This window comes from Metopolophium dirhodum, chromosome 5, assembly GCF_019925205.1.
Source record: "Metopolophium dirhodum isolate CAU chromosome 5, ASM1992520v1, whole genome shotgun sequence".
Classification (NCBI taxonomy): Eukaryota; Metazoa; Arthropoda; class Insecta; order Hemiptera; family Aphididae; genus Metopolophium; species Metopolophium dirhodum.
In genome coordinates this window covers 30531668-30556176 of record NC_083564.1, presented here as the reverse complement: position 1 = coordinate 30556176, position 24509 = coordinate 30531668, and the positions used below count along the sequence as shown (strand labels likewise).

At 27.4% G+C, this 24509-nt stretch overlaps 2 protein-coding genes across 7 annotated transcripts; both read right to left on the bottom strand.

The window, feature by feature from the left end:
- Nucleotides 1-599: 599 nt before the first annotated feature.
- LOC132944561 (vascular endothelial growth factor receptor 2-like) lies at nt 600-6636 on the bottom strand. 5 transcript variants are annotated; one of them, XM_061013992.1, is made up of 6 exons: nt 6314-6545; nt 3724-3830; nt 3316-3656; nt 3099-3254; nt 2436-2573; nt 600-1068 (listed from the first exon to the last, which is right to left on the bottom strand). In XM_061013992.1, the coding sequence occupies exons 3-6, from the start codon at nt 3428-3430 to the stop codon at nt 893-895; spliced, it is 585 nt and encodes a 194-aa protein (XP_060869975.1). In that variant the 5' UTR covers nt 3431-3656; nt 3724-3830; nt 6314-6545; the 3' UTR covers nt 600-892. The 5 variants fall into 5 exon arrangements, with proteins under 5 accessions (XP_060869975.1, XP_060869976.1, XP_060869978.1 ...); XM_061013993.1 differs by having other exon boundaries at nt 6320-6545; XM_061013995.1 differs by lacking the exon at nt 3316-3656 and having other exon boundaries at nt 6320-6636.
- A 2573-nt stretch (nt 6637-9209) lies between these two features.
- LOC132944560 (uncharacterized) lies at nt 9210-24294 on the bottom strand. 2 transcript variants are annotated; one of them, XM_061013991.1, is made up of 21 exons: nt 24120-24294; nt 23943-24000; nt 20410-20470; nt 19818-19963; nt 19525-19674; nt 19337-19464; nt 18602-18778; nt 17932-18064; nt 15817-15989; nt 15450-15663; nt 15032-15247; nt 14554-14760; nt 14233-14454; nt 13793-13999; nt 13468-13683; nt 13202-13360; nt 13009-13139; nt 12761-12928; nt 11667-11823; nt 10507-10707; nt 9210-9343 (listed from the first exon to the last, which is right to left on the bottom strand). In XM_061013991.1, exons 1-20 carry the CDS (start codon nt 24156-24158, stop codon nt 10517-10519), a joined length of 3153 nt encoding a protein of 1050 aa, XP_060869974.1. In that variant the 5' UTR covers nt 24159-24294; the 3' UTR covers nt 9210-9343; nt 10507-10516. The 2 variants fall into 2 exon arrangements, with proteins under 2 accessions (XP_060869974.1, XP_060869972.1); XM_061013989.1 differs by having other exon boundaries at nt 9215-9349; nt 24120-24293.
- Nucleotides 24295-24509: the final 215 nt, after the last annotated feature.

Sequence of the window (24509 nt, the reverse complement as noted above, 5' to 3'; positions counted from 1 at the left end):
AAATATGTATTTGTGTATTAACATAATATTATGTATTATTGTGCAAATGTGCTGTATACCGATTACCGACACGGCTTATTTGTATACGATTTCGTTATTATGTCCAAGCGTTCAGCAACAATTAGTACGTCAACAACAACTCCGTCAGCGAGTTAACGTGTGCCGTTGATATTATAATTATTCCATTCGTTCGATTGGGACTATAGTCACTTTGTAATTTATATGCAACAACGAATAAACGAATAAGTACAAATTTCAATAAATAGAGTACCTAGCTATTAGTGCAACTGACCTGCCAGAATTATATATTTACTACCTATATAGATAAGCTGAAATAAGAACCATGTACGTATTTTGGAATACTTGATTATTATGTTTTTTACTAACTTGTAAGGGGGGAGGGGAAGCTTATCCATTTAGTGGTTTTTTTTTTTGTAATAATTTTGATTTTGAATATCCCTAGCTAAGGTTAGTCCATAATATTGTCATTTGAAAGTTAACACTTACTACGGCATGTCCAGATATCTATGAATACAAAAGGTACATGGAAGTAAATACATCTTGATAATAGTTACATAATAAATAGTATACAATTAATGCATAATATCATATTATATTAAATATTAATACATATCGTTCCAACTCAGTGTAACAATAATCCAAGTATAAAAAGACATGACATTTCTTTAGTTTGTGTTAACTAATATTACTTATATAAAATTAAAAATATTTAACATTTCGTTATGTAATAACAAATTCTGAAAACACCCAATATAAGATAATCAATATTATAAAATTAAACATATGTCAACATTTATTTTGGTGTTAATTAATAATAATGTTTAAATCACACATATTGAAAATGTTAAAATACCTACATATTATTTCTACCTCAAATTGTTTTCGTCCGATGAATAACTGTTGCATTTAACTTAATTGTCGCTTTCAATTTCTCTTCCTTCCTTATTTGATTAATTAATAGGTGGATCAAGCAAAACCCAAGTAATAAGAATATAACCTGTACCAAAGCAGTCCACAATATCACTTTTACGACACTTGCTGAAATACCTATAAATACCAAAAAGTTGTAAAACTTTCCAGCAATGGCCAACAAACGTCGAACAAAATTGTTGGATAGGTTTAAATGAATTATGTTACATAGGTGCCGCTAAGTTCACAAACGTATATTAATAGTGAAATTTTTAAATAATAATACAATTTTGATGTCCCTTAATTATTACAAATAATACAATAGATGATCAATATTAGGTTATATATTAGAAAAATCTTAGTATTTTAAATTAAATGATATTATATAACATATAACATTAATAAATAACACAAATATTAGTAGGTAACAGAAAACCAAATGCAATTGTAGCGATATTATTACTCCTAGATTATGTATTTATTTATGTTTTTAGTTAAGGTTTCGGAAAAAAAAGTCTGTAGGTTGTTATTAGCCTGAAGGTTATGTTTTAATCGGTTTTAACTGTGGGTGATGGTACGGTTTGGAACACGTGTAATGTGTATATTATGTGGCGAGGATTTGTCACTGAAAACCCGGGTGGTCACTCATCCAGGTGCTAGTTACCCCAGCCGATACTTGGCCTCAGAACACGTTAGTGACTCAGGCCAACCACCGTTACACACCAGGCAACAATTATACTACTATAGATTATTATAAGTATTTAAATTTCAAAACATATTATTTTTGCCATAACTGTTACTATTTTATAATATATTCACATTGGATCAACGTGTTTTTCATCTGACTGCTCATTTTCCCCAATCCTTCTCGAAACCAATATCAAAGATTAATAAAGGTTAAAACAAAATATAATATTAATAACCGTTGTCAAATTGTTTCACTAACCATAAATGTGATCCCCATCAAATTTGTTAGATGTAGAGTGTTTTTCTTTCTCCCGTTGAATAAATAATTGTATACCATTGGTTTCAATTAGATACATAATATAGCTTATAATGGGCAGTTAAACATCTTACTATTTTTAACTAACTAACATACTATTAATCTATTGGATTAATACTGAAATACAAAATGAAAATGAGTTATTTTAAATAAATTTAAATAAAGAACATGCTTATGAACGGATACCAAATTATATAGGAGCGATATTATTGCGTTTTTAATTATAAATAAATAAATAAAAATATTTTCGTAGAAATGTTCATTACTATTCCATAAATCCTATGCTATTAAATATAACTGTTATTGTGGAATAACTATTCAGATAGGACGAACGAATATTTTATTTGTGAAAAAATATAATTTTCACCAATGTCACAGTTTTTCATTATTCGCGCGTGTGGTCCCTTACTATCGAATTATAATATTGTATTATGTTTTGTATTTTGATCTTATAACTGAATGATAATATTATTAATTATTATTTTGTTATTTTATTATTTACCCATATTAATTGTACTGCTGTTTGCAGTTTCCATTGTAATGTTAACTGTTGTTTCGTCGGAACTATTTAAGTTACTAGCTTTACATGTATAAGAACCTAAATCCGATGTATTCGTTCGGAAGATGATCAATAGGTTTTCTAAAAAAAAAATTTTTTTTTATTAGTTTTTGAATCATTGGCAACACCTGTAAAGCGATTAGAATTTTCGTGGTTGATTACATTCGGTATTGAGTAACACGTTTGTATGTGGTGCGAGGATTCGTTAGTACTAAGTGGACACTTTACACGGGCATTTGTTGTCTCAGTTGTACAAGTACGTAAAACATCAAATTTACGCTCAGCATATCACGTTTACCATAGTTTGAAAAAACCCACACTTACAAACACATATTATAATAAATACTCATACCATCAAGTTTCATAATATCGATTGGATATAATTTTTTTAAATAACAAAGCTAAACGTGAATTTGCTATTTTACGTACTTGTAAAACTGAGACAACAAATGCCCGTGTATAGTGTCCACTTAGTACTATTCGCCTATGTATATATATTATATAGGTATATAAAAATATATAAAAAGGTATTCATTATTATGATTTGAATAATTTAAGTCAATCGTCGTGGCTTTGTCTATAGTTAGTATAGGTATACACGCTTACCGGTCGCTTTAGTACGTTCGTTGTCAAGTAGTAGTTGACCGTCTTTGTACCAGGTTACAGTGGGTATTGGATTACCCTCCACTGAACAAGGAATCATTAGATCTGAGCCGACGGGTATCATTGTACTAGGCAAAGATACATTTACTCGTACAGGAACTGCAGCAGAAAAATATTCAGTTAAAATCATTGCGTTGCGGTTTTAGTTTTATAAACGTACAAACATTATTTTTGATATTTTTGATTTCCAGTACACTTATATAACTTATATAATATAAATTAATAGTTTGCATTGAGATAAATATTTTAGATGCTACTGACAAATATTTATACATAATATTATTAACTATTTGTTAAAGTGTCTGCTAGGATAATACTTAATTAAAGGATGTGGCTTTCACTCCCCAATAATAAATGCGTTTTTCATCTACAATTATAAGTACAAACTATGAAAGCACCGTATGCCATAATTCAAAAATTGTTTTAAGAAATATTATTTACTGAAATAAATATTCACGTATGCATGTAATTTATTAAACTTGTAATTTGAAACCAATGTACCTATTCATAGTAATAGTACGTTATAATTAATATGTATACTTATTTATGTATGTACTTCAATTATTACTTAATTTTTTTGAATGCTCTTGTTGCCACGATTCATCGGCTAATAAAAATATTGCCAGAACTACCTTCGGTAAAATTCTCAACGGATTCGGGTGATCAATCATTTTTCTGAAATAAAAATAATGCCTTACTTATATAATACAATAAATAACATACAATTCCAGGTAGTTTTAATTAAATTATAAATATATAATATATAAAAAGGTCTGTTTTAATTAAAAAATATTCATATTTTAGATTTTCAGCAGTGCAATAAATGTATTGGTTTACATCATGTAGCAGTTAAAAATATATTTTCGAATTTAAGAGTGGTTTCTGAATTCTGATAACAAATTAAATTTATTTGAAATCTAGTTTGATAGGGCATCGAAATCAAAACTTAAATTTTAAAAATAATTGCATATTACGACCAAATAATATATTAATTAACAGTAACTGTAATTGTTGCACATCACAAGTTTATTTATTGAGTATCAATAAATTACTCTACAATAATACTATACATTTTCGGTAATCTAAACCTCTAAGCTTCTCTCCCAATTATAATTTTACGGATTATCAATTTCAAAACCGAAGCTATCAAACAAAACATTAGTCATGATTTTATAAATGAGAAATGGATTATGAAAAATCAAATAACTATTTTATTTTACTTTCTGTCACCATTAGCTATCTTATGTAGATAGTTATAAGCAAAATAATAATCGATTTTGTGTATGCCCATCTTTAAAATAATAGTTTTTCAGGGAAAAGGGATTTTTTACAAGAACTAGAATCGGACACTATTTTTTTTATATATATTCCTTATTTCCACATATTCCTTATATGTATATAGATCCAGCACTCATATACAATAAACGCCTAGTCAACATCACCAGTAAACGTCATATCATTCAAGAATACCCAGAATTTCAAAACGCCTTATTGGTACAATGGTACCAGACAACCTAGAAGAAACTTTTAATGATGACAGCAGCACAAAAAGCCTAGTTCCTAAAGCCTTTCTAACCAAAATTAGTATTATATAAAACGTTTGACTAGTATTAACCTAATCTAACATATAATTATATAAATGTAATAACGGAATGATAGCAGGTGGCCACACTGATAGCCGCCGCCGCCGCCGCCGCCGGTTCTCCAGGCCACCGCCCTGTCTAGGTACGCCTGCCTCCTTCTGTTTATACATGACCGCGGTGCACGACGTTTATGTGCTCCGCGACGTTGTAGCTGCCGTTTAAATTGTTTGTAATCGTTGATGTCATATCGCAAGACGCGACGTTGTTTAGTAAGAATAAATGTTTCAACCGACATTTTAACTGTTTTGTTTCAATCCTGATCTAGTCGCTAACGGGAGTATCTAAAACTCCTCCACTACGATTTAGGTCAAAAGAAAAATTCAAAACCAACTAAGAACAATATGACCTTACGTATACCTACCGACTACACTACTATTTTGATTTATATTCCTAGTCTCAACCAAATCACGGGAAACGAAAGAACCGAAGAAGCAAGCAATGCAATAACCTCTTCGGATGCCATATAACTCAATTGTTTTACCGTACACGATGCTAAATCTATAACCAAATTCATTCCGAACAACATATTATATGGCTACAAGGGTCTTCAAAACTAAACAAAATTAAAAACACCATACTCAGATGGCCCACACCACCGGACATCACAAGACAAATAGAAACCTCAATCAACAGAATGCGAAGCGGACACACATCGTTAATCCACCAGTACCTGATGAAGAGGGAAGACTCCCCCCCATATTTTCCAGTTGTATCACACCTCTCACAAGCAAACACATCATATCAGAATGCCTCACTTTTGAAACAGATAAACGTAAAGCAACAGTATGAAACATTCTCTCAGGGGCCCTCCATCAAGACAATATAAAAAACACAATTACATATTAAATAATTAAAACCATGTTAATTAATCTTTTGTATAAATCTGTATATACTTAATATTAATATAATTTAAGAAAAAATGTTAACCTTAATATAGTCCATGCAGCCAATGACCTCAGACGCCGAGGCTTTAATAAATAATAAAAAAAATGTAAAAACTTTTATATTTTAGCTTTTAATTTTAAATACCGATGTACACGAGGTAATATAACCTTAGTCGCAGAAGCCTAATAATTAATATTAATTTTGTAGTGATCTAAAAATATTATTTGTGGGAACTTTTGAAGTATAATATTATTACATTGTATTCACACAATGACATTTTTAAATGAAACGTTTTCGGTAGAAATTAATTCCAGCTAATGACGTATTTTTAAAAGTTGTAAAATAAACTAATTTACAGCAATATTCAATACCGTATTATAATATTATATACATATAGTAAAATAGTCTGATAAGTGATAAACCGTCTTCGCTCAGAATGATGTTTCATATACAATGGTGTTATATAATATCAATAATTTTAAATTTAACACACTCATACAGTGCTCACACGTCACCTAATGTACAACAATTTACAAAACTGATTTTGCGTAAAATACACTTTTTTAATTATTATTACTTTAATATTAACTTATTACAGTATTTAACAAATGAATATAAAATAATACATACACTTACTCGTCTTCTTAAATAACAGTACCTATATAGGTTAGGTTTTATTAACATGGATATAATCGATAATATATGTAATATGTACGTAGAATAAATAATTTGTTAAGAAGTCGTTTTTTTGCGTGCGATTGTGAATTAAATGGTAACTATTAGAGCATTTTTATGACTTAGCATATTATTATCTCTTCATCGTAACATTTGTTCTATATGTACCTATATACAAGATAAAGCGGGTGATATAATAATATTCTGATAATTTTATTTTTATTTTTTAATAATACTTAATTAATATTATGATTTATAAGGCACTAAGGAAGTATATAAAATTGCAATTAAAATGTTTGTATCAACTTTATTACACGTGTAATTTTATCAATATTAAATATTAAATATCAATATTATTTATTAATATTATCGGATGTAGACATTAATCTATGAATAACAATTTGACAACTCGGTTAGGTTAGGTTATTATTACTATTAATTTATATGCGATAAGCCTGTGTACAGAATGTATCGAGTTCGAACTACGGTTTCGGTGGACCAATTTTTTGCATTTTTTGATACTTAAGAGTTATATTTACACTTACGTACGCCTCACGCGGGGTCCACGTTCTACCACTATCTACCGCCTACTTGATAAATGATAATATACTGCTCACATAATCACAAGCGAATCTCACAAGCACCGCCGATCGCGATGGCTATAAATTAAAATATAATATAATTTACACTTAATAGGCTGTTTTCAAAAGACCCGAAGGACTTGAACAATTACAAAAACCTAGCAATTGTGTGTCAGCTACCTATATAATTATAAGCATTAAAATATAATACAAAAAATTAAAAACCATATTATGTTCAAAGTTTAAAATATATACCTATTGAATACAATTTAACTTACTTTTAGGTATATTTATATTATAATTTTCAAACATTAACAATAATAATTTTTTGTAAATTATTGTGTATAATTCAATAAACAATTCTGATATACAATAATTGCACACTTTATGTTTCCCAATAACTATTTAGTTTATTAAAAAGCTTTTTATTTTAACTAAAAATGTATCCAACACGGTATTTGGTTATGCGTAATGTATGTAGAATTTAAACTATGGGCGAAATCCCATCGAGTTAGTGACCATTGGATAAATTCTGAAATTCCATAACCTCCTCATCAAGAAAAATATCCTATACACGCCTTCAGCTTGCATGCGTACCCATATGTACCTATCTTGGAGAAACAATTCAATGTTCACACATGACCAAATGTATTGTAAATATTATTAAAGAATTGCAGTTTTAATAGCTGATACTGTTCTGGACTTCTCGGTTCTCGCCAGTTATACTAAAATAGAAAAATTACCATTTTTGAAATTGTTTTTGGCATTATCTAGTTCACCATTTGACTGAATTATTGTAACCCGGTTTCAAAATTTGCAACACACTTCTTTCCATTTTTTCATTAAAATACCCATCGGAGGTTACTTATAAAAATATCAACTACTTAACAGTATTGGGTTCTAAGAAATGTATGCAATTATTCAGGTACAGTAAAACTATATTGATTTTTTAATATATGATTATAGGTATTAACAATATTCAGTAATAATATTCGTAATTTGTGGAAATTGTTCAATAGATTTTAGAAACACGTGTTGTTGCTATCAATTATGATTGTCTAATTTACTGCTTTAGACATTTGGTACTGAATTTTCATATTAAAGTGACAAATATCATATATCTTCGGTATGTGGATGAATAATGGTTAAGTCAAATTTGTGTACATTTAAATCGAAAATAAAATCACTTTTATTTGTTAAACATAAATTATGTCAAACATTTTTTTTTGCGAATGTTTACGTTTTTGATCGTGAACAATATTGGCTGATAAAATATAGTTATAATTTAAACATTACATTTTTACTTGTAGTTTTACAATATCAATTGTGTTTTTTTAACATCAACATTACACAATATTATATAGATATTATTGACACATTCAATTAATCATGGATAAATTAATTGTATATTATGTAATAATTGATAATAAGATCAGCCTAACATTGTATAACACGTCATTTGAAATAGATACGCCATGTACCCGAATTGCCTATCCATATCGCCGTGTGACTATAATGTTACTAACAAAACCCGAAAACAAAATGTAACGAATATAATATTATGATAATTATTTAATTAATTTAGGTTGGTGCGAGGGAATGGATTCCCTATTATTTTTCAAAATTTTTTAGCGTATATTTTGTTAAAACGCCTTACCAAAATTTATATGTATCTATATCAGAATTCAAATGTGTAGTTTTTGAGTTGTTAAAATGTTTAGTCTAAGGATAAAAATCCTGGAAAAATATTTTAATAAATTATATACTTTGTGACTTTATTAGATGTAGTATTTATTATTTTATTATGCAGGGTCGTTTTAACAAATTATGCTTGGTATATTGCTTAATCAATAATAATTCCAAACGTTTTTCAATCATCTAAGTTTTCATATCTATTTTATCCATAACTATAGACATATTATAATTATTAGTATAAAATGTTATGTAACTGAAAAACTACTCGTTAAAATATTGGTTGTCAAATATATCGTCAACACAATGCACAATACATATAGTAATACTTATGAAACCATTAATGTGCAATGGAAAATTGATACAAATGTAGGTAGGTACTTATTATGATTAATTTTAATGAACAATTATTATAAGAACTGTTAAGAATTATAACACATAAGTAAACAGTTTACTATACGAAATACAAAATTTGATTCCAATTACAATTCAAATAAATTATTTTCATAACTTTACCATATAATTACATTGGACTTAACTATGTATGTTATACAGTCACGAATCCATTGAATGTGGTACTTAACTTCTGTAAAAATTGCGAATGGATTATTTGCTTCTGAATCCTTGAGGCTCATTACTTCCGCAAAATAATAACAATTAGAGTGTAAAAAGCATAATTCTGCACCGCATTCTCCCTCACAAACACCAAGTTCTGAAACTAAAAATATTTTATTCGTAATACTTAATTTAATCATACGACTGTCATTGGGTAGTAGCGAGGAACAATATAGATTTACATTATATTACAATATTATGTGATAAAGTACCTGTAGTATGTGGTAGATGTGGTTTAAAACTACAAATATTTTGTGTTGTCTTGTACACACGTCCTCAATTAAATTATTGTATATAACATTATTATACACTTATTAGATACAAAATATAATTAAGTAGTACAATAGTAGTTGTACATACACCCTTTAGAGTTCAGGCCAATGAAATAAAATCACTAAACAGTCCTTAATGACATCTAACAATGCGTAAACAATTAATGCACACCCATAGTCCCTCGTATAATATTATATAAACACGTATCTACTAATACATCAATTAACTATTAAGATATATATCCTAGCAGCAGGGTCTTCAGAACATTTCTTCTCCCAAGGTCGCAGAAAACTGCTCTTTACTACTGCAGTAGTATGTATTTGGCGACTTTGTCTCCATTTTACAAGAAGATGAAAAAAGTTAAAGGATGTGTAATCAACCTCATGTACACACCGTATCTTACTATTATAATCTGCAACCAATGGCAGTCATTTATAATCAAATAAAAGTTTGAATGTTCACGTGAACCTAAGATCTCTCTAAACACTTTAAAATGAGAATATCGTAAAATCCTTTCTTAATGCTCATCTAGATAATTATAGGAACCATTATTCCAAAATTCAAGTACGTACAATTTGTAGTTTTTGAATCGTAGCGGCGAATGAATGGGCTAGTGAGTGAGTGAGTGAGTGGTATTTTGGCCTATATATAAATGAATAAATGTACAATGTAAAATTAGTACACATTTACCTATTATGATTAATTATTACGAACAATTATACAACTGTTCAAAATTGTTAAACATAAGGAAAAAAAATATATTTGGTGGCCAATGTCACAATCCTAACCTACTATTCATCTGCCCCAGGCTATCAACATATCGTGACCACTTATTATCTCTTTTAAACTCCACCAACATCCCTTTCGATACAATAAATATATTCTCAAACCAACAAAAAAATATTATATTAAATATTTTATATTTTGTCAACCATACAGGCTTTTTCAGGCAATTACAATATGAATAAATAACTTTCATAACATTACCTTAATTATATTAGACTCTATTGTATGTGGTATATAGTCTACGAATCCATTCAATGTGGTAATGAACTGATGTAAAAAGTGCGATTGAATTATTTGCGTCTGCTTCCCTGAGGCTAACTACTCCGGTTAAATAATACAATTTAGAGTGTGAAAAGCATAAGCCTGCACCACTGTCTCCCTCATCTACACCATATCCTGGAACTAAAAAAAATGTACACATAATACTACATTTAATCATACGACTGCAGTCGGGTAATAAGGTAACTGTATATCAAAGTTCACATAATATGTATACAGTTTCCTGTGCTTTCGTTACATTATGTTGTAGGGTTTAAGTTTATTTATTTGAATAAATAACTAAATATATATAGATTTAACTTATTGTAATAACATATTATATACAGGGATATTACAAGGATATTTAATATTGTAGGTTATATTTAACTATAGTATATTATGGATAAATATATCGACGACCCCATCGACCAAAGTGTTTTTCCGCTATATACCATACAAAATATTCTAACCAGTACGTTTATATCTTTGATCCGAGAGTTAAATTTCGATGTGGGAACAAAATATTTTGATAAGCAGTATGTCGAGCAACCATATATTATAACAACATACATGGACCTACGTTAGTTGATCTTATTTTTGTTTTATATTTAACAAAGTTCTTTCCCACCATAAACATAATGCTATAATTTTTTTTCGATCGTTTGAAATTTGACCATAGAAGATGTTTAATTGTCATATTATAGGTTATTACCATTATGTAAGTCGATGACATCTCTTCTATCGAAAATCCTAGAGTATACACATTTTTTGTGTCAATGATGTCTTGCATACATAAATTGAATATTACTAAAATAATATTCTTATGTCGATTTACAACTGTGCCAGCCGGATTACTTTTTAGATTTTACTATTTTATAGATCATTAACTAGTTAAGAACGAATTCAATACATCATAAAGTATTATAATAATGTGTTAATCAATAGATACGAAAAAGTGGAGACCAACTCGTTATGTATATAGTTTGTTTGATATATTTTGAGTTATTACACTTATTGTAAAATGTGATTTATTAATTTAATAAAAGTAAAGTTTGTAAAAAAATCAATGATTTTATTATATTAATGTTTAAATATTTTATTACCCAATGGAAAACCGGCACAACACTTATCAGGAGTCACATATGATTCAAATCCCAATGTATACATATCCCGGCACGTTGTCATGTTGATGTATGGTAAACCAGTTTTTAATAAAATAGGACTTTCAATGCCTTCTTTCGTTTTTCCCCAACCAACAATCTGTAAAAGTGTCGATTTGAAAAATTCACATTAGCATTTTCTATATTATATTGTTTTTTTTAGCTATTTATAAATAGGTATACTTATTAAGAACATTTCCATTTTTATTAGTTTTTTTAAATTTATTGTCGATAAATTTCTGTGTCAAAATACTTGACAACTTAATATAAGGTTACTCATGTGTAGTTTTTATTACGAACTCACCCGGGAACATTACTTACTTAAGATTAATTAGTAAATCTACAATAGTTTTTGATCAATATCGGAAATCATAATATTGTTAAAATCCATCAAAATAATATTAATAAGAAAGTTGTTTATGGTTAGAAATAAATAATCATTTGTAAATATATATCTATCTATAAATCTAAGTTTTTAAAAATTTAATATAAGTATCCCTACCTATATCTAAAATAAATTTCTTTGGAAGTCAAACTAATTTTGTATGAGTTGCTTAGAGTTTGTTTCTGTAATTTATTTTCTGCCGTAAGTTAATGAATTCTGATCGATCGTATTTATTATTGATTGTAGTATTTTGTTCAACTTCAAAAGTGAAAAATTGGAAATACTTGAAGTTTTCACCGAATGTTTATTTTATTATATTTTACATATTTTCACATTGTACAGCTTTCATGATAGGTTAACACGTTTTGAGTTGTTTATAGTAATTTTAAATTTTATTAGTTTTTTTTCTATGAATGTTTTTCTTTGGTTTAAAAATTTAATAGAAGGTTACTCATAAATTAATATAAATACAGTTAAAAATAAAAATTCATAGAATCGATTTTGTATATAAACATTTTATAATTTGACGTAATACATACGTAAAAATATGAACATATTACAATAATTTTGTAACAATAAACTCTTATTCAATATTTATAGGTACGTAATTTACTGTAGTTAATTCGCATTTTAAATAAAAATACAAACCAACCTTTCCTTCATCTCCATTGGATACATTGTAGATACCATTCCAATCCATACAAACAGGTGTTATACCATTACTAAAAAAAACACTGTTATGTAACACAACAACAGCTATATCTACAGCATAATGCCCGAAAAATCCATAATAACCATCTTGCATTAGAATCCTATCCACCTGTACATTAATTGTCTTAATTTATATCATATATTATGCCTTACAAATTATTTGTAGACTTTTAATTACGTATGACTAACATTAATTATTTGAGGATATTCATTGTCAAAAATTTTAAAGTTTTTATAATATTTTCCAGCAGCAACTTTGTAAAGATCGTCGATTATTATTATAGTATATGGCATACCTTTTTTCCAAAAACAATGAGCCGCTAAAAATAATATTTAATTTTTTTCATTCTTTTTTTTTTTTAATTCATTGTATATATTTTACCAGAAACGACTAAATTTCGAGAAATAATTGATCCTCCACATTCGAATTCATAATTGGATTTTTTTTTATATATAGCGACATTCCAAGGTGCCGTTCCGACATTTGCTGTTTCACCATTATTGATCAATATTTGGGTTTTGATAAATGGTCTACCACAATCTAAAATAAGATTTAAATATAAATATAAATTAAAATAATAAGGATACAGTAAAAGTGAAGTAAATTAAAGAGTATATATATATTTATACAATTAAATATACAATCACCTGGCTCGCATATATATAGTTCTTTATCCCACAATCCGTTAGACTGACAATGTAATTCAATTGGAGTTTCAATTTTTCCATTTGGTAGAGAATAAGTATCCTTACATTTTGGTATCGCTATCGTGTCAGGTATCGATAGATTTGAGCAATTAGTCTTCTTACCATTATAAGTACATTTAATATCTAAGCTATCAGATAGTAGAGGTGGACACATTTCTATAAACATAAACAAATTATAATTAAACATAACCAAAAATCAAACTAATAATATGTAAATAACTAATATGTAATTATTATAATTTACAAATTACAATATAAAACTTACTCAAACATAATTTATCATAAGCTGTTTTCCATTTTCCATTTATCTGACAAACCCGAAAACTATTGGGATAAACATTATGATATCCAAATGTACAGTTTTCATTTACGGTAACGCCATGATTAATTAATGTCCCGTGAGATAAACTTTCATTAGAATATTCATAAGTATATACAACTCCTTCGACCTTTGGTAAAACGCATGTATTCACTGAAATAATTGATAATAAGTAATAATTATTAATAGGTACTATGGAATAGATATAATATTTCTGACGATTTAAAAATGTACATCAAACAATTACGCTTGACCTAACGATTTGATCTTCGTTAATTTTAACAATAGTAACACTAATAAAAGAATTCGGGTACAATAGAAGTAATGTAAATTAGTAACATAAATAAATTATATTTTTATGTTTTTGTGAAAATAAATTTAATTACATATTATATTGCATCTATATAGTTCTTTATCCCACAATCCGTTAGACTGACAATGTAATTCTTGTGCGGCCTCATCTGGTCCATTTGGTGCAAAATAATGTGTTGGCTTACATGATGGTTTTGCTATTGTGTCAGGTATCGATAGATTTGAGCAATTAGCATACTTACCATTATAACTACATTTAATATCCAAACTGTCAGATAGTAGAGGTGGACACATTTCTATAAACATAAACAAATTATAATCAAACATAATAAATCAGACTGTTAATATTGATAGAAGTAATTATTACAACATACAAATTAAAACATAAAACTCACTCAAACATAATTTATTATAATCTGTTTTCCATTTTCCATTTTTTTGACAAACCCTAATACTATTTAGATAAACTTTATGATATCCAAATTTACAGTTCTCATTTACGGTAACGTCATGATTTATTAATGTCCCGTGAGATAAACTTTCATTCGAATTTTCATAAGTATATACGACTCCTTCGACAGTTGGTAAAATGCATGAACTCACTTGAAGATAAATATAAAATATGATAATCAGTAATAATTAATAGAGAATAGACATGTTGCCGATGATTTAACAATGTACATCAAACGAGTATGCTTAACATAACGATTATTTGTTCTTCCTAAATAATTTTTACAATTTATTGTAAAGACAAATAAATTGAACATGAACTAAAGCATTTGGGTAAGTAATTACGTAAAAAAGTTTTTTTGTTTACTGTAAAACATAATTAAATGAGAAAAAACAATTATATTAATTAGAGATTACAATTACATGGATTGCATTTATGAAGTTCATTAGTCCACAATCCGTTGGTCAGGCAAAGTATTTCAAGTGGACTCTCCTTTAGGCCATTTGGTAGATCATAAGTAGGCTTACATTTTTGTGATGCTATTGTGTGAGGTATCGATAGAGTTGAGCAATTAGCATACTTACTATTATAACTACATTTAATATCCAAGCTATCAGATAGTAGAGGTGGACACATTTCTATAAACATAACAAAGTTAAATTCAAACATAACTATACGTCAGACTCATAACATTCAAATAAGTAATTATTGTGACATACAAATATCAATACATAACTTACTTAAACATACTCAAATTAAAACCAAACATAACCAAAAATCTGACACATAATATTTCTATAAGAAATTATTAAATCATAAAAATTACAAAACAAAACTTACTCAAACATAATTTATCAGAATCTGTTTTCCAAATTCCATATCTCCGACAAACCCTAAAACCATTAGTATGAGCTTTATGATATCCAACTTCACAGTTCCCAATAACAGTAGTATTAGGTTTAACTAATGTCCCGGGAGATAAAATTGAATGAGAACCTTTATAAGAATGTACAACTCCTTCGACCGTTGGTAAGACACATACATTCGATGTACTCTGTCAAAATATTAAATGTTACGAATATTATTTCATTCTTTCTAAAATATGAAAGTCTTGAAACAAAAGCGTCATTAAATAAACAAAGCCAATACAATAAATTAAAATTTTTTATGGAAAGCTATAAAGAAACAAATGTTTGTATGTACTTACATGTTTGTTCAAAATTCCACGAATCCATGGAACATAGTATTTTATGTCTAGAAAAGGTAAGTTTCTATCTGTATCTATTATATTCCAGTCACTCGATATCCCAGATAAAAAATATGAATTAGAGTGTAAAAAGCTTAAGCTTTGAAAGTAAAAATCAGTAGATTCTCTAAGTCCTGAAACAATCAGTATTTTATACATATGACATAAATGAAAGATTTTGTTATTGTTGGGTGAATAGGTAAATATCCATTACATTTTTCGAGGAGGTTCAGATTTTTTATTTTTTTATTTATAACTTAACTACTACAAATTTTTGCTGGGTCCGGTGGGCAGTGCACCTTTAAAACCTACGTTGTTTCTTTGTACCCGCCTTTTTTCCCGAATCGAAATTCCTGAATGAACTTTTTCCCGACTGTTATTGTTCCCGAAACAAAAAATTTCAAAATTTAATTAATAGCATATTGTCACGGTTCATTACTGCTGATTTTAATACATACCAGGAGCTACAATTTCGGAGGGCGATTGCGCATAATATTTTTTGGTAAGTAATAAAATATTATATTATTTATTATATTATTTTAGATTCTGAGTCGTTTTACAACGGTGTTTATTTTTTATTTTTATTTTTTATATCCTGTTTACAAAATTTCTATCAGATAGAGTGCTTCGATTTTAACATATAGTACCTTATCTTTTAGCTAATCGGATCAAGATGGTACTTTAGAGAGGTCATTTTTCGATTTTCTCAATAGTTATTTAATGCCACGTGAAAAATTACTGACAAATTACGAAAAACCGCTTAAAAAGGGATTTTAATTTCTAACGATTTGTTTATCACCATAGCAACAAATAAAAAATTATAATATTATAATATTAATTCTACTTAAAGGCTATAATAAATAATATAAATTAAAAAAATCCAGTCTGATAAACCGTCTCCGCGAAGAATCGTTTTTCTTATACAGTGATATTATATCATTGAATTCAAGTTTAATACAATCCATTATACATTGTCCCACTTGTAACCTACCGTATAGCAGAGCGACATCCACTTACCTGCTTTCTTATATGTATTTATTTTTATTATACAACCTATACAATTGGCCGCGTTATACGTACTTATTATAAATTATCGATTTTTTAATATGTAATTATCACGCCTTAGCATTTATTATTACTTTTATTTTTTATATGTATTTATTTTTATTATTATAAATAAAGGCCTCAGCAAGGTAATAAATTGGCCACTTTAAACGTATTATAAATTATCGATTTTTAAATATTTAATTATTGCACTACATTTATTATAATATTAATATTATTATTCGATTCGGGTAAAAAGTGTTCGGGAAAAAAGATTTAGGGTATACAGACTTTTGGAAAAAATACCATTCGGGATTTTCGATTTGGGAAAAGGTTTCGGGTTTTCGGATTTTCGGGCAAAATACCATTCAGGAAAAAGTTATTCGGGAATTTCGATTCGGGAAAAACACCGGTAACCTTGTTTCTTTACCAATAGTGTGGCCTCTCGCACTACACGTACAATTTGTGCGAATTTTTTAAGTAATTATATTTCTTTAAATAATTTTAAATCTTTATGTTCAAATTGTTGGAAAAATGAACATGGTTTTATAATATCAATCGATCTAAAAAATAATCGTTTCTACAATAAAATTGAAAAATTAATAAAAATTAATATTTTTCATTTAATAAATGGATGTTAATCAAACACAAAAGAATTTTAGAAATAATATAAAAAAAAAAATTTTAAGAGTTGCATTTATTATTATTTATGATATTTTATTATTATTACTATTAGAAATAATAGGTATATAGAATACATCTTTACAAAAAACATTGCATTTGCATACCCATTATCATAAAACTATCGGTGATCTTTTGGTTACTGTATAAAGTTTTAACTATTTAAAAAACAAATAATATATAGATTATGTAAACAGTTATTAAAAATCCCCTTTTCCCTAATTTTTTTTTAGATTCTTCAAACTATTTAGACAAGTACAAGAGTATTTTATTTTTACCTCCAAAGTACCAACATGATCCCATATTCTATTAAAAATTGAATTAAATGATCAGAATATATATTTGTATTACCCAATTTGAACCTGATGCAAGTGTTCACAAGGTGTTCACCAAAAATATTTAGACAAGCACTGTTTATGATATGTGGAAAAAATCGTTGTAGTACAATATGTTCAAGATGAGACTCTCTTTTTAAACCAGCAATCTGTAAAAGTATAAACATTTTTTATGATGTACAATTAATATAAAGGTATAATATTAATATTTCATTATGTAAGTGTCAATAATGAGTTCAAATTTATTTTCTAAATAACGTCTGACTAAACAAATTTTTTAAATTTGGAAATCGATCGAATATGAAATAAGAATAATATTTAGTGGTTGCAAATTTTTTTTTTAATTCTTGTTGCCAGTGGAGTTGTAGAAGTCCTCACAATAACAACAAATGTACTCACAGAACTCATACGAGATAATACGGATGTAAATATAAATAAAGTTAGCCCATTTTGTTCAAATTATTAATATTTCAGATCTAAGTCTGGATGTATATTTCAGTTAGTTATTTGGTTTTGTACGTTTGTTGGATCTAATTTGTGACGAAAATGAACTGAAAAAAGCTAACCCACAAAACTTTTGTTCAAATCCTAGCACTTTGTAGAAATTAAACCAACCAATCAATTTCATATTATATTTTATGAATTTAATAAAACTAAAAATTACGTTTATAGTTAAACAAATTTACCTTTCCATAAGCTCCATTCTGTACATTATAACTACTGTACCAATCGATACAAACGGGTGTAACACCATTACTAAACGAAATTTTGTTTGCTAATACAATAACTGCTAAACTTTCAGCAGCGGGTCGAGTATTGGTATCCATGACATACGCTTCATCAAACAGGTAAATCATTTTTGCCTGCACAAATGTTGTAATTTATATAATACATATTATACAAATTATTTTTAAACTTTAAATACCTAGTTAATAATAATTATTGTAATGATATATACATCATTACGCCAACACAGCTTCACCATTTAATATCATCATAATACTACTAAATATGTTATTACCAAAAAACCATAACGAATATCTGTACCCACTACCCATGTGCCCATTATAATAACCAAAATATTATACATAACAACAACATTCATAATAATTACTCTTTAATCAAATGACATCACAATATATGATAATTATTATTAAAGCCTTTTTTTTTTTCTTTATTAGTAATACACAATCTGTACACAATCGGCACAATAAGATTATGAGCTGAGACACAATAAGAAACATGAAATTATGAGCTAAGAAGCCACCCATCGATGACACTTATGTATTATTAAAACCTAATAAATATCTGTACCTATGCACTTTAATAATATTCTCAAAATATGTACACAACTATTAATAACCATAAATAAAGTTTCATCTATAATATACAAGCTTATTTTTGATTTATTACATACTTACTTCGATATAATAGTGATTGTTCTCATTGTCAGTTTGTAAGGGGATACCAATTTTATATGAATGTTGACCGAATTTGCTAATTGAAATTTGCTTCCGATTTATACCGTAATTCCAAAAAATTTGAGCCGCTAAAAATAATATTTAATTAATTTTCATTCCTCCTCAAATACATTATGCAAGGACTTTACCAGCAACTACTAAATTTGGAGAAATAATTGATCCTAAACTTAAATGTGAACATATGTCTGTTTTTTTACGTGTTGCATAAATATCAACTATCCAAGGTGTCGCTTCTAATAAATGTTCTTTTTTACTTTCATTGGTTACTGTACCGCAATCTAAAACAGTGTAAGATATTATATGATTAGATGTAATATTAGAAGATCCATGTTTAGATTAATAGAAGTAAGTCTGGCATCTATTAGTTACTACACAAACAAAAAAAATATTATATGTATATCATTAAGTTATTATTTCGTACCCATTCCAATATTTGTTCCATACCCGTGTCGTGCACACAAATCATTGCTCTCGTCCAAACCATCTGAACAATGCGTACGACCATCGCAAACCGATGACCATTCTATACGCAGTCCATTTGAACAATAAAACATATCATCAATGTCTCTATAATGTTATTCAAATGAACAACAAATTATTGTTTTATATTAACTATACAATGATAAGCAAATATGAGAGCTATAGAAATATTAACAATTAGTATACAATAAATTCATGATGATAATAAATAATTCGATTGCAGATGTTATGTCGGAATCCGATTGCCTACGCGTTGTCAACATATTAACAATAGGATAAAATGAGAGGATAGTAAATTAAATTTGTTTTTTGCATAATAAAAATGTAAAAAAGAAGAGATTTTAATCTTCTTGATCACAATGTGCAGTGACTACCTAGTTAGTAGATTAAAATATATAGATCGGATATTGTTTGATGGTCCTTATTAAGACTTTAGGTCTCTAAGCCCCCCAGGATCCAACCACCACTATTTTAAACATTTATATCAACATAAATTATGTTACATAATATTTATTTATACTAAAGTCACCAACTCTGAGGAAGATGATACAGCTTGTCGTCTTTCGAGTTTTCTATCACATAAAATTCTGGATCCTGAAATAGGTAATGAATTATTATGCATTAAATACGTTAACAGTTTTAAGGGTATTAAGAATATTATTTATTGTTTTAATTCGTGTTTGGATCATATCTTCATCAAAACAAATAATCTAAATTCAAATAAAATTATAGCAGGAGATATTCAGACATTTACTACAGACCATTTTTCTACTTTTACGGCAGTGCCAATATCAAGCAAGGCTAAGTATAATAACACAATTATTAAAAAAAATGTTAATTACAACCTCTTATGTATGCTTTTAAAACAAGAAAATTGGTCTTTCCTTAATAAATCAACTAATGTAAATGAATTAATTGATATATTCTATACAAAATTAAACACTTCTATTGATAAATCCAGTTTTGTAGTAAAATTAAATTCAAAATACAAAATTATTAAAGAATGGATGACTAATGGACTCTTAACTTCAGCACGTCATGAAAACGACATTTCCATAATGGTTAGTAAACATCCTAACAATATAAAATTACGTGAGTATTACATTAAATATCGAAATTATTTTATTAAAATACTAAGAGCCAGAAAGATAAATTTCTAAAAATCGGAATTTTCTAATATAAGTACTAACCCAAAACTTGCATGGAAATTAATTAATAATTTAAGAGAAATAAAGAGAATATTAGCAACTATACATAGACCTATATCTATGCTCTGTAATTTTTCAAAAATTATAAAAACCAGACTTATAACATTCGTAGAAAAGAATAAACTATTATTCAAAAATCAATTTGGTTTTTGTCCTGGTAAAAGCATGACTGGAGCTCTATATACTACGATTAATATTTTGTACAAAGAGCTATACCAAAATAAAAAAGTAATGGCAGTCTTCTTAGATTTGTCGAAAGCTTTCGACACAGTAAACCATGCAGAACTTTTAAAAATCCTACCTAGTTTCGGAATAACAAAAGATAGCCTTATGTGGTTCGAAAGTTATTAAATGAATAGAAAGCAAGTGGTATCGATTAATGGCGTCTTAAGCTATGAGGGAGTTATCAAATACGGAGTGCCTCAGGGTAGTGTTTTAGGTCCTGTTTTGTTCATCTTATATATAAACAACATTTGTAACTTAAGTATTGATGGTCTCATTACCACTTATGCTGATGATACCTGCTTTCTATTCTCCAGCAACACTTGGGACAATGTTCATCATAAAACAACCATAGGAGTAAACAACATATTTAAAGAATTGAATAATATAAAACTCACATTGAATATAAATAAAAGTGTATTTGTTGCCTTTTCAATTTATAATTCAACTATATCCACCCCTGTGATACTAGTGATTTAAATTTAAACTTATGCAACTGCCAAAAATTACTCGTCTGTCACTCGAGTGAAATATTTAGATCTAATTATTGATTGTAATCTCCGTTGGAAATTGCATGTCGAGTTTTTAGTTATGAGGTTAAGATCTATTATTTCTAAACTATTTAAACTGAACAAACTTTTACCAACAGAAATTTTGCTGCGTATTGTATATAATTCACTATACAAATCAATCTTCCAATAGGGTTTATTAGTTTGGGGTGGTTATTCTGACAATGCAATCAGGCCTCTTGAGATTCAACAGAATCTTGCCGTAAGAATTTGTTTATATAAAAAAGAATTATATGGTTCATCTACTACTAATTATAAAGTTTTTAAAGCTCTACCGGTCAGATATCTATACAAGCAGTTCTATATTATGTTTCAAATTGATAATTTTGGTTAGCAAAAAAATAACAGAAGAGAAAATAGGTCATATGACATGCAAGTAAACTACACTAATAAGAGTTTTGTGAAAAAGTTTGTGGACTATTTAGGTCCAACTAATTTTAATTCATTGCCGCTGTACCTAAAAAAATCTATTTCTATTAATGTAAATAAGAATAATTCTATAACTAATAAAAAAGCTACTGTAAATTACTTATTACTTGAACTTAAGTGTGTATTTTCTAGAATTTAAGTATTTAATATTGTTGGTAATCACAAATTTAGTTTGTTTAAGTCTCGTTTATTTAATCTTTTCATTTTTTTTTTATTTTTTTTTTAAATATTATATTTTATTGTATACTATCAACTCATCTACCTTGCCACAAGCATTGCTTAATGAGGTAGATTAATTAATAATTTATTGTTACATTGTTACACTGTATGTGATTTCGTTGTTTTGATAATAATAAATTATTAAATTAAAAAAAAAAAAAAAATCAGCACTTACAGTTTGAATTCAATGGTATCATAATTAAATTATAATTACATATATCTTGCATTCATATTTAATGTTATTATGTACGATGGCATAATTTCAATTAATAATAGAGCTGAAGGGGACAAAGTTTCTGACCAGTAAATAAAATAAAAAAATGTAAAAAGAAAACTAATCATTTCTCTTGCAATTTATTTCCTCCACTTAAAAAGTTTGTCCCAATTCAAACACTATCTTATATTATTTTATATAGATTACCATCAGAACAAATTCAATTGTAACGTTTCTGTTTGTAGTCATCGCCGAATATTAAGAAGTGTTTATTTTGTTTTCAGAACTTGTATTTTGTCATTTGATATATTTTACCGTATACCGTATACATTTTAATTACGTACCAACGCATTATGTTTGAACTGAATAACTATATATAAGTATTAATTGATATTGTGAAAATTATTTCCCAGAACCTAAAAATACAATATTTTATTTTATTTCTTAGTAATAAAAAAAGAAGTAATAGTAACGTTTCTCATCAAACTTCCAGCCTATATCAGGTTGATTTTTATAAATATATATTTAGAGAAAAATACCTTCCTTTCCAACACTTCGGAGTAAATCTCAAAATCCTTGTTTGAGAATCTTCCTGGGTTGGACCACCTATTACTTAACTTTTTTTGGGACTAAGTGTAACCTACCTTTTCCCCAAGGTTCAATCTATCTCTGTGCCAAATTTTATCGCAATCGGATAAACTGTTTAGTAATACATAAAGGAAATGGAAATTTTTTTTGTGTTTTATATATATATAAGGATATAGATTATAGGTAATTGCATATTTTGTAATACAATATTTTATAATTTTTACGAGGAATCAAGCAAAATATTTGACTTCATTAATATATATTACAAGATTATAACATTTTGATTAAATTTGTATTATATTATAAAATATAATATGAATAAGTATAACTATTTTTGATATTGTATTTTCATTTTTGGCGTGTTATAATAAATTATTCTTTTTTACTACTTATATTTTGATTGATTGATTTATTACATTATATTATTATATTATATTATAATATGTGTTATTTATTATTACTATTATATGTTTTTTTTACGACTAATTTTCCCACGTTCAATTAATTTAACTTTTTTGGTATGTTTTATATTTAAATACAATGAATATTATACCAAAATAATATCTTCAAAATATAATCTATCTATTTATTTATTTATTACTATATTTTTTACGTACCGAAAATTAAACATGAATATATTATCCAGGAATACGCCACCGTCATTGCCATTGTGAGCTTAAATTAAAACAAATATATTTAAAAATATAATCAATAAATGTTTGCACATAAGTTACATCAAACGAATAAATAAATGTTTTTTTTTTTTATTTTTTATTAATTAAAGTTTTACGGACGTAAATTATTGTTGTTGAATTACATTTTTTTTTTAGCATTTGGAAAAATAGATAACAATTAGTTATAATATAATAAATACATATTAGTAATAAAGATACTATTGGCAACGTTTTAAAGTATTTACAATCAGAAGAAAATTAAATAAATAAAGAAAAGTTATAACAACAGGTCATGTGGGCGTCCACGCTTGAGTCGGCGTACAGAAGGTGGGACAAATAAATAGATAATATTGAATGATAATAAAATATAAATATGGATACCTACCTTTATTAAAAACTGAAAATATCTGTAGAGAATTAATCGGATAACTCTATATAAGAGTCGACAATATCAATACAACTTTACAACACTAGACTTCTAGACACATAATGTCGGCTCTTATAAAAACT